Here is a 12,298-nt window from a genome sequence, read left to right as displayed (position 1 = left end):
AACACTGTTAATTACCCATGACCACCGTTAAGTTCATTTGCATTTTTAGCTACCTGATAAGCAAGTGAAGTCAAGTAATTCCATGTCCACACTACCTAAATTGCACAATAACTGAACTTAACACTGCAACACTGATGTAGCAGTTTATCTACAAAACCTATATGCAAAAGATGAGTCCAGTCTTTCAAATGCAGTCCTAGTGAACAAACTGGTAAAAGGTATTTAGAAGCCTAAGGATACAGGTAAGTATCTAAAGGAATTTTTAGAAGCATATAGGTGCCTCACTCCCATCAGAGTGACGCAGAGCAGTTTTCCTCTGCAGGGCAAAGCATTTTTCAGATATTTGGCAGATAAGTGTATTTGTATTTAAACATTCATTTATTCCTATGTAAAAGTGCAGCATAGATCTACTTTTAAGAACCAAAATTCATTTTCAAAGGCAAGTATGAAATATTTTTTTAAAATACTGAATTAAATATTTTTGAGAAATATTTATAAAACATCAGAGGGTCTGGCTAAATGTCAACATTAAAAAATATAATTGTTATCCATAAGAATTGTTATAGTCGCATGAATGCAATTTTGTTGTAGGTGAAAACATGCATCACTCAGGCAAAGACTACTGAAGAGATTTGCAGTGTGGGGTGAAATTTATGTTTGTGTTGAGAGCCAACCCAGGAGCCAGACACTGCCAAAAATGTCTTTACTCTGAAAATGCTTTACTAAGGATAAGAACCAAATATATTGCAGGTGACATTCTCTATTGTGCAGGGGTCCTACACAGGTCTCTGTATTATATAAGTCGTACTTAAATACTGCTCCAAAGTTGCACAAATCTACTGCACAGGCAAGAAAGTTCCCTTGAAAAAATTCCTTGAGCCTTTCAAAAAGGATGCACTTTTAGTAGCATCTATCACAGTTTCTCAAGCAAAACATAAATCTTGTGCCTGCCTCTGCACAGGGGTGGGCACACCTTGTAGATTATCTCTTGTGTGTTGTAGAAATATTGGAAAATCCTATAGTGCTTAAATTTACATTATGCAGAATGGGTTGACATTGCATATATAGAAATTTCAAGACAGTCAGTAAACACATTAATTACTGAAATGTTCAAGACAAAAGGGACTTGAGTACTTTAGATTTTAGCTATTGACAGCTTTAGGCCCCATGCTGAAATCCTCATTCCACTGAAATAATTGAGAGACGTTACTGACCTTAGTGAGGACACTATCTCAACCCATCTTTTCAACTATAATCATTAGCCTTTCTTCTAACGCAATCTCTACCTCAGACTCCATTAGTGAGATTTCTCATTGTCAGACTTCTCAAAACCCTTTCCCATTCTGAGGAAGAGGTTCAAAACAATGGGAATCAACCAGCATCCTCTCCTGGTTCCCAACTGTGAATTTCAGGGCACATATCCTCAAAAGAAATAGATGGCAACTACCCCAAATGCTGCTTACACACCAGCAAATTCCTCTGCAATAGTATTTAACTATGCCCCATCCCTGCACTCAAGTTCCTGGCTCCTTGGCCATGTGCACCCAAGCATCGCCTCACGGGAGAGAACTGCCCAGGCCTGCAGATGATATCAAAGACTGAGAATATCAAAGTAGGATTCTCCAAAATGATGATCTTGATCTGGGAATGGATTTAGTGGATCCAATTCACTAAACAGTGTTCCTTGGTCATTCCTGAATAGTACCTGATTTGGAAAAAAAACTAAAGACTTGGAATACAGAATCCTCAGTCACCACCAACAAAGCTGAGTATTTCACCAGTTATTTTCTTGGCCATAATACTTAAATTACTCAAAGAGGAGAAAATTAAAGAGCTCTGTGCCATAACTCTCAAGAACTTTATAGCAGAGTTGTCCAAACCTGGAGATGGTTCTCATCTTTGATCTAAATCAGAAATTGTCTTGCCTCTTCAATTTTCTAGTGAAAGTTCTAGTCAGTCTGCTGCTAATTCTAATAAGGTACATGAACCCTCTTGTGCTTGTACTTCACTTACACTCTCTTTTTATACCCTTCCTTCATGGGGCACAGCAGTACATAATATGAAAAGAAAAAATGTCAAGGAAAGATATTTACTTCCCTATGAGTAACCACTTCTTCTGATATGCTTGTTTGGGACCACAGGCCCTCTGTGTTTTGAAGCCTCCTTTGTGTTGCCCTTAGTGTTACCCCCCCTTATATCATGTGGTGGACAATTTATTCAAGATTCAGGATTCTTCCTTGTGCCAAAACCCCCAAGAAATTCTGCTTGGCTACCCCTAACCCACTCACAATGCATCTTGGGCTGCCTCACACTTTTTTTTTCTGAACCTTTCATATCTCTAGTAGAGCTGATTTGAAGAGCTAGTTAGCACAGACCTCATCACCTGTCCTTACATATCTCTTCTCCCTGCCTTCCAATCGTTCTTGCTTTCTGGAGCCATCTTTGTCTGACATTTGCCTTCACCTTCCAGATTCTCAGCCCCATGACTCTTGGATTTTTTTCCCCTACATGGAGGACGTGACCTGCTACCTATGCAACTGTTTAACACAGCATCATGTCACTCCACTATCTTACTTTCCAAAAAAGGTTTCTCTTGACTGACTCTACCCTTATAACAAACAGAATGGAGTTCAAGCCATATGATTGACTTTAGATTTGTGACTCAGAATGAGATAACCTGCTCCCTAAAGCACCTTTTCTCAGTGATTTCTCTTATAGGAAACTAACTTTTTTAAGTGGCACTTCAATCTAGATGTCTAAATTTAGTTGAAGAAATTTAGAACATTTGTTCTCAGGTTACACCTGTGATGACAAATGGATTTATGCTGAGCTGGTGGTTGAACACTGAATGAATTTTGAAGTTCACAGATTACTTCTAAGCGGTTTGTTACAGGTCTAAAAGGAGAGCAAGTTTTAAAATGTTATATAGCAACATAATCTTCTAACATCTCTAAAAGAATGCCCAGACAAAAAAAAAAAGTTAAAACCTGTGACACTGAATCTATTTTGGACAATGATAATTGTATTGCATTGTTTACTCCTAATAAAAAAACATCATTCTTACACATATCAGAGTGTAAGAATAGGCCCTGACCATGACCATAACTATAGTCATTCAGTATTATAAATCTCCCAAATCTTGCATTGCAAATGTTTCATTTCCATGCATGGCATTTGGAGAACTCTTTGCTATATTAGAGAGACCATTAAAGCTACTGCCTTACTCTTCACCTTTTAAGAATGACTTCAAAGGTCATTGTTCATGTCACTGTGGGTACATATATTTAACAACAAAGAAAGGAGGGGGGGTCTGCACAGCTCAGGTGATTGTGACATGAGAAGTGCAACTTGAAGTAGTAACTTTAACAACCACCCAATTTTTAAAAGTGGAGCTAACCCCTGCTGCCCCAAAGATGAGTACAATCATGTCCTCATAATTATGTTTGCAGAAAAGAATAAAATATTGTGTGGTACCTGAGTTTTATGTCAGTTTTCTGCCTAAGAATAAATTTTATCTGAAACAAGTCACATGGTTGAAATAGTGTGATGTTGGTTTTAGATACACGTATTTTCCAGTGGCTGCAGACCTCTAGGTTTGGTCAGGCTGCTACTGAAGCTAATTTTGTGGTTTGGCAACCAATTCCAATGCCTTTTAGTGAGTGTCAAAAAAAAAAAAGAACCCAAACCTGACAACAGCTTTAAAAAATGCCTGTAGTCTACTAACGGTCTCACAGATGTGACACACATTATGAATCAACGCTATAAATCTGTCCCACAGAAGGATTTATTCTGGCTTGAATGGATGCTCCCAGCGAAGAAGTTCCTCAGGATCCAAATCTCTCGACCCAAAACAAGCTGTTCCTCAAATGCCTTGCAGCCAAAGCGAATTACTCTTGAGGCATAGCTTTCATGTTCCCACTTCTCTCGGATAAACTTCCACACAAATCGAAGGGCGGAGGGATCCCAATCCTTCCCGCTTCCTACTGGTTTTGCCACGGTGGCACCAGCGAGGGTCAGTCAGTGCCAGCGGGTGCGGGGGCCGGCGGGAGGCCCCTGCGGCGGCCCAGGCTACAGCCCGCCGCCTCCCGGCGCCGCCGCCCCGGCCCACCGGCCCGCATGACATCATCGGGACGGCTCGGGATCGATCCCCGCCGGCCGCCGGCTCGGGCGGCGCTCCTCCGCGGCGGCCGCCGCTGCCGCCCTGCGCGCCGAGGGGGAACGCGGGCCCTGCCGCGGACGGAACAGGCTGACACCAGATCCATCCCTGCCGCCATGCAGCGAGCGCGCTGACAGCTCTGCGCCGGCTTCGGGCTGCGCGTCGGGAAGCTGCTCCACGGGCTGCCGGGGGAAAAGGTGCGGTGTCCTCACGGCCCCGCGGCGAATGCGCCCTCCGCGAACAACGGCATTCGTTAAGGAGCCCTCCCTGGCTCGAGGGTCAAGAAGAAGGAATTCACCGGGTGGGAATCGGGAGGAAGGAAAACGAGCCACGAGCGGGAGGATCAAGCAGCGGCAGCTGAAGAAACCTCCCGGTCCCTCTCCTGACAGGCTGCGACGCGCAGCGCGGCGGGCGCTTCCAAACCCCCGTCGTAAGAGAATGGGGCGGGAGGGGGAGCCCAGAGGCATAAACAAGGAGCGCAGGACCTAATTCCTTCCCCTCCCTTTCCTCACTGGCTTGCCCAGGCTCGCCAATAAATCCAGCTCGGCTATACATCGCGATGGGAACGTGCTGCCAAGGAGGCTGCCTTCCCGTCACTGAGGATGCTGCCTTCCCCTCACTGAGGAGGCTGCTGCTGCCGCCGGGGCTGCCTGCGCACCACTGAGGACGCTGCTGCTGCCGCGGAGGTTGCCGTGCCCTCTCTGAGACAGCAGCAGCTGCTGCCGCCGAGCCTGCCGTGCCCTCATTGAGGCGGCCGCCGCCGCTGCGTTACAGGGAGAGATTGTGGCGCTGCGACAGGGGAGGACGGGGCTCGGCGCGCAGGGGGGAGGCGCGGCGAGCATGCGCCGCCCGAGCCACTGACTGGATCCTCAGCCAAGGTACCGAGGCAAAAAAAAAAAAAAAAAAAAAAAAAAAAGGAAATAAAAAAAAAAAAAAAAAAAAAAAAAGGAAAAGATTGAGAGAAAGAAGAATGAATGAATGACGGTAGAGGAGAATAGAAAAGACCGCCAGGGTAAAGCAGCCCCCGGTCGGCGGGAAGGAGCAGCTCTGGCATGTCGGGATCTCCGGCACCAACAGGTAGGAGGAGAAGGGCTGGGGGCGCCGAGGGCTGCCGCCGCTGCAGGTGCGTGCGGAGAGGGCTCTCCCGCTCAGGGGTGCGGGGCTTATTGCCAAAGAAGTGGCATGATGGAAGCCCTCACAGACAATGCCTCTTCCGCTCTCCCCAGCTCCCCGCCGCGGGGGGCTCTCGCACGACTCCGGCAGATGCGGCTGATGCCAGGCAGCGGCACCCGGGCTGCCTTGCAGCGCGGCGCAGTCCAGCCCTGCATGGCCGGGCGTGGGGGAGCGGCTGTGGCCGTGAGTGCGTGTGTCAGCGGCGGTGTGAGTGTGCCAGCAGTGCCGGTGCGTGTGAGCGTGCGGGCTGTGTGTGCGGAGGCAGGGCCGGCCGCCGCGGGGACAGCTCCACGGAGGAGGGGGAGCGGCGGGGCTGGCGGGAGGGGGGAGGGGGAGCCTGATTTCATGGTTTTAAAACGATGCCATGATCTGATCAGCCTCTGTTTACACAGCAGCAATCAGGCTCTTTTGTGGACGGTAAGAATGGAAGGATTTTGCTGGGATTCAGTGGGAATATCCTTTGTACACCCGAGGTGGCATAGGAAACACTTCGTGTGAATAACGAAGGAGCCTGATCATGCCTGCTGTGGCTCCTGTCTCTGGCTCTGGAGGGAGAAAAAAGAAAAACAAAACAAAACAAACAAACAAAATAATAAAAGCAGCAACAGACAGCTCTTTATTTTATTGCATGAAATGTGTTCCGGTACGATTCACTGGGAGTATTAATGGGAATCACGGAGCCCTAATTAGCAAAAAAAAAAAAAAAAAAAAGAAAAAAAAAGAAAAAAAAAAAAGAAAACAATTAAAAAAAAAAAAACAACAACAATTTATATGCTTATTTCAGCATTACCAAAACTAGCCCTCCCGAAAGGGTGGGCATTATATCTTGGCTGTGCTGCCTATTTCTGCTCAGTATTTACACTGGCCGTTGCTTATTATGAATTATGTCGAGGCTTTAACGATTTGCATTAAAGCACGGGGGGAGGGGGGAGGCCGGGGGGGACGACACCCTAAAGCATGCTGCTATCGACTGTCTAGATACCTGTTTATCTAAAAGCCTAAATGATAAAATTATTGTTTATAGCAGGAAGGGAAGGGGATAGTGAATACTGTTTCTCTTACAAAATGCATAAACTAACACTGTGTGATTAATGTGCTTTGGTGACTTGGGTTAAAAAACATAAATTCTGCAGGGTTTCTTTGGGTGTGATCCATATCAACACAGCAGCTGCCTCTTAAAACATTGACAAATACTGTAGCCATAAAATAAATGTAGGTAATGTCAAAATATCAGCAGTCTTTGGGGATTCTTTAAAAAAGATGTCAGTGATTAACTCTTGGGCTTGCAAACTGGGAATCTTTTGATTCATAAAATCTCTGAGGCTTTAACTGTGAAATTATATGTGCTACCAAATATAAGGGGCACTGGTCAGTCATGAAACTGTAACAAGCCAAATCTGCCAACAGTCAATTATACTAAATTGTCAGTAAAAAATAAAAGCCTCATGTTTTTTAAAAACAATAGTACTCAAATTTGCAACTTCATTTGGTTCTCCATAAATTAACATCTTTGCTAGCACTTTCTGACATCATTTTGTGTTAACTTAAGAACTGATAGCTCAATTTTTTTTCAGATATTTTGATGGCATGACAAATCAGAAAGAAGAGGATGTACTGTATGACTAGACACAAGATCAGTTCTGTTTGTGGATTACATTTTCAGTAAGATGTATGGATCTATTTTTTCCTTGTTCTTAAATATAGATCATGAGACTTGACTGAGGCAATATACATATCATCCATCCATCTATGGCGAACTACAGCCATGCAGCTGACAACATTTTGCAAAATCTCTCTCCTTTAACAGCTTTTCTGAAACTGACTTCACTGGGTTTCATAATAGGAGTCAGTGTGGTGGGTAACCTTCTGATCTCCATTTTGCTAGTCAAAGATAAGACCTTGCATAGAGCTCCTTACTACTTCCTGTTGGATCTTTGCTGCTCAGATATCCTCAGATCTGCAATTTGTTTCCCTTTTGTTTTCACCTCGGTAAAAAATGGCTCTACGTGGACGTATGGGACTCTTACTTGCAAAGTGATTGCCTTTTTGGGGGTTTTATCCTGCTTTCACACTGCTTTCATGTTATTCTGCATAAGCGTCACGAGATACTTAGCTATTGCCCACCACCGTTTTTATACGAAAAGACTGACCTTCTGGACTTGTTTGGCTGTTATCTGTATGGTGTGGACTCTCTCTGTAGCCATGGCTTTCCCCCCAGTTTTAGATGTGGGCACCTACTCTTTCATTAGGGAGGAAGACCAATGCACTTTCCAGCATCGTTCCTTCAGGGCTAATGATTCATTGGGATTTATGCTTCTTCTTGCCCTTATCCTCCTAGCCACACAGCTTGTCTACCTCAAGCTGATATTTTTTGTTCACGATCGCAGGAAAATGAAGCCAGTCCAGTTTGTTGCAGCAGTGAGCCAGAACTGGACTTTTCATGGTCCTGGAGCGAGTGGTCAAGCAGCTGCTAATTGGCTGGCTGGATTCGGAAGGGGTCCCACACCTCCAACCTTGTTGGGAATCAGGCAAAACGCGAACACCACAGGCAGGAGGAGGCTACTGGTTTTAGATGAATTCAAAATGGAGAAGAGAATCAGCAGAATGTTCTACATCATGACATTCCTCTTTCTGACCTTGTGGGGTCCCTATTTGGTAGCCTGTTACTGGAGAGTTTTTGCAAGAGGGCCTGTAGTACCTGGGGGATTTCTAACGGCCGCTGTCTGGATGAGTTTTGCCCAAGCTGGAATCAATCCTTTTGTCTGCATTTTCTCCAACAGGGAGCTGAGGCGCTGTTTCAGCACAACCCTTCTTTACTGCAGAAAATCCAGGTTACCAAGGGAACCTTACTGTGTTATATGAGGGAGCATCTGTAAATCTTTAGCCTTGTGAAACACTACCATTCTCTGCTAAGCAATTGTGGCCTGTAGCCATGTCTTGAGGAGAAAATCAAGAAATGGGACGTCAGCAGCTGTAAGGATTTGGGCAACATTCTGCAGTCTCTGCAATAGCTCACCTCTAATCCTGTTTTAAACCTAAACATGTTCCTGCTGACCACTGCTGAAGGTTTGTAATTAAGAACAAAGGACTGAACTACTGCCCTGAATTCCTTTATGTGGTTGAAATCTAGATTATGAAAGTAGCAGGTGCTAAGTATCAGTGCTAAATGCTGTGTATATCACTACATAAAATAAGAACATCAAAAAGATTAGCATTGGACATCTTAATAAATTAAGTTGATATGAGGTTAATGTGTTGATAAAACTAATTTTAGACATCTCAAGACCTTTAAAACATTTCATACAATTATTATTTTGCAAAGACTGAAAACTGGGGACTCAAGTACTGTAACTGATTAAAGATGTGCCATGCATTATCGGATTATCACACTTACAAATCTGTTTGCCTTGTGAGTAAGTTTTGGGGAGCATTCCAAAGCAGTATTTTTGTTCAGATTTTGACTTTAATTTTTTTTTTCTCCAAATATATTACTCTTTCTAATTACCATTTTCCTTAACAGTGAAATTACTAACATTTAACTGTATTCTGTGTTTTTTGCTGATTTGGTATAAAGTTTAATAGACTCTTATTTATATTTTTTAAAAAGCTAGATATCAGTCTGTTAGGCAACGTTAATGATAATATCCAGTCCTAATTGAACAGTTATAATTATACAGAATAAACACATGTTGCCTTAAAGGGTTATCTAGTATCTTCCATTTTGTTTAGCATTGAAGCAAATAAGCAAGGAAAATTGAATCAATAACTCTGGTCAGTCACTTGGGAGTGCATGAAAGATCACTTAGTCCTCTTTTTTCCTTTTTACTCCAATGGTTCCCAAAATCAATATGCACATCACTGGGATTATATGATTTTTTCTAGGTGTGCCGCCCTTTCTAGTTTGTTCTGAGAAACACAGGCAGTTGATGTATGTTTATATTTTAAGACAGCTGTCATGGGGAGACCGCAGCCTTAGTATGATATCTTGCACAATTTGTGAAGCATTTATTCTACTGAAGGCACAGTCTTGTTTATATTTTCTGCACATTTTGGTGTATTGGTTGTTTTAAATTATTTAAGTTTTAACTTGTGAAAGCATATAATATGATTTCTTAGTATTTTAGAAATACATTAGAGTCTGTGAGTCTTTCCTTCTTTAAGATACAGATGTGTGGATTTCAATATAAAGTTGCATTTGCCAAAATTTACCTGTGTAGCTTGTTAATTTTCTTGGAATAAAATTTTACATTTTTCCAGTTATACAATTAACCTTTTTTATTTTGACTAGTGAGCTAGCATGAAATACTGAGAATGTAGCCATTATGAATTATTATCCTTTGCAGTCACTGTATTCCCAAACTGTAAATGCATGAATGATGGGGACCACAGGATTGATAAATGATATTATCTGCAGTAGCACTATTGTGTAGTTTATCATAATTACCCATCTATCTGTTCTAGTATGTCAGTTATATTTAAAGTTACAACACAGTATTTGACATTAACTTCACAGTTTAATTTTGGAAAATGTGTATAACTCAAGCACAAAATCATGAGTTGATCAGTCATAAAGAACACAGATTTTTCTTAATTTTGGGAGAGACAAGACAAAAGGTCTGAATTCAGTATTGGTATATCTTGTCCTTTGTAGTTTTATGACCAGCAAGTTAATGTATGCATACACGAGCAGCAGTCAATAATGCAAATGCTTAAATTTGTATGATAACATTATATAACATATGCAACAATTCAGACAGTTGTGTCTGTGTGTGATCAGACAACTTGATCAAAGATTTGGTGAGCAATCTGTTTGACCTCACTTACACTTTTATACTGAGGTTGATTGGTTGAGAGGCATGGCTTTATATACTGTGTTGAAACAGAAAAATTGCCAAAATAATGAGTCCTCATCAGTATAGAAATGTTTCAGAACATAATTTGAAATGGGACCAATAAATTTCTACCAAAAGGACATTTTTATTACACTGAAAAAGGCTTTGAAATTAAGGTAGTTAAGCAATTGTCAAAGATAGAAGGAGTGAATAAAAACTGAATCATATGTTGAGAAAAATTCTGAAAGTCATCCCACTTAAGTTGATTAAAAGGTTGATTGGCAATAACTTCAGTCTAATTTCTTTAAAATAGTAACCTTTACAAGGAACATTGATATTACATATTGTAATAAAGAAGTACATATAAATAAAGCTGTAAATAGTATATAGTTGTAGAAGTAGTCAGTTCTGAGGATTAGCCAGAAAATTTTCAACTATGAAATTTCAAAAGCTGCAAACCTGGGGCCTGATCTAACTCTTAATAAAGTCAGTTGGTGTTTTCCCATTAACTTCATTTGGAGCAGAAGCAGGCCCTAGCATTTCTATAGTACTATACTTCTGAAATACTAAGAAGGCTGTATTTACTATGCAGTGGGAAAGAAAAAAAAAATTAAATTATTTCCCTGGAAGTTTTGCAAGGAGCAACTGATGTAAATTAAAATAATAAACAGTAAACAAACCTGAAAGCAAATATTTTGATAAATGTTTTTCTTTTGATATGAATATAATTCCTTTGGCTATATGACAATACTGTATTGCTACCTGAAAAGGGGCAGGTATTTTTATTAAGTGGATTTTTAAGAATTGTGCCAGTAAGAAATCTTGTGACAGAAGTATTTAGTTTTATTTTTCTGCAGTGTTAAAAGGACAAGGGGATGTTCAGTGAAATTAAAAGCCAACATATAAAGTAACATTTTATGCAACGCTATTACTCGGTGGAGCAGACTGATACAGGATGTCAAGTAGCTTAGAGATATTCCTCAAAGAACTGAATGTATACATGAATTAAAGCAGTGCTTGCACTTTTTGCCATCAGTGTCATTTTGATCCTAGTCAGCATATCAAAACTAATGTTTAAGGTATACATTCAAAGGAGCAAGAAGGTTCATTCCAATTCAGTACACTGTTGTGTCACAGTGTGAAGAGCCTTTTGCTTTCATTTTAGTACAGGAGTTAAGCTGTTGCCAAAGGTTGAATACAGGGCTGGTAGATTAGTCCTTTCTTTTCAGAATAGCAAAGAATATAATGCTATTTTATATCTGCATTGATCTTTAATGTTCATGGGTAATGTTAAGTCAATAGTTTTAATTTTCTGATGAGAGAGAAAAAGAAAAGAACAGATTCCCTGAAGAAAAGGCTGTCTACTCCTGTTCCTTTCCTGCCCTCTGTTGCCCCACTGGCCCTTCAGCAGCCTCTTCATGAGTCCTTCTACAAGAGCAAATGTTTCATACACCAAGTATTGTAATTCTCCTGCTCCTTGTGAAGTGTCTCAGCCATTCCTCCTTCCCAGCAGATAAACTCCTGCAGCAGCTTCCCAGGGTTTGTCAGTGTCTGGGTTCCCTTCCTGAGGATGGAAAGGGACTGCCAGTTCCTTCCAGCTGCCTTTGGAGTTCATGAATCTCAGGGCACTTGGCTAGCATGCTGGGTATCTCTCTTTTGGCTTTGCTCATGAAGTAGATGATATTTATTATGCAAACAAAATTTTATTATGCAAACAAAAATGAGAATGGGGAGGGGGCAGCAGGATACAACTTTCCCTCTCACAAATTTTTCACAAGGATACCACTGCTTTTGTTGGATTGCCCAAGAGCACATTGTATTTTAAAAGCATAATAATTACCCTCTAAATGAATAAAATGTAGTTAGCCAATTAAGTCAAGGATTTTGGTACAGGTACAAAGTCGTATTATAAAATGGCTTTTTGTCAGTCTCTAGGCCCTGAGGGCAGAGGAGTCCACTCTGTCTGCTTTTAAGTGCATTGTGTTTGTTCACTTTTTTTACTTTTGCTTTGACTTTCAAGCATCTCAATATTTTATTTATATTCATAGGAATCCAGTAATGCAGCAGGTTTTTATCACTCATGAGTTTTAAAAAATAATATTAAAGGGAACTCTGATGATTTTTGAGGTGAGTCAGG

General features: G+C 41.4%; 1 protein-coding gene across 1 annotated transcript; it reads left to right on the top strand.

The window, feature by feature from the left end:
- Positions 1–5,143: 5,143 nt before the first annotated feature.
- On the top strand, positions 5,144–10,852 carry GPR85 (G protein-coupled receptor 85). Its single transcript, XM_053978568.1, has 2 exons — positions 5,144–5,233; positions 6,904–10,852. The coding sequence occupies exon 2, from the start codon at positions 7,079–7,081 to the stop codon at positions 8,189–8,191; it is 1,113 nt and encodes a 370-aa protein (XP_053834543.1). The 5' UTR covers positions 5,144–5,233; positions 6,904–7,078; the 3' UTR covers positions 8,192–10,852.
- Positions 10,853–12,298: the final 1,446 nt, after the last annotated feature.

The sequence above is a fragment of the Vidua macroura genome, chromosome 5, assembly GCF_024509145.1.
Source record: "Vidua macroura isolate BioBank_ID:100142 chromosome 5, ASM2450914v1, whole genome shotgun sequence".
NCBI lineage: Eukaryota > Metazoa > Chordata > Aves > Passeriformes > Viduidae > Vidua > Vidua macroura.
This window is presented reverse-complemented; position numbering and strand designations above follow the sequence as displayed.

What these genes read in the sequence shown, in the direction of transcription:
- GPR85 (XM_053978568.1), top strand. Translation starts at nt 7,079, where the DNA reads ATGGCGAACTACAGCCATGCAGCTGACAACATTTTGCAAAATCTCTCT.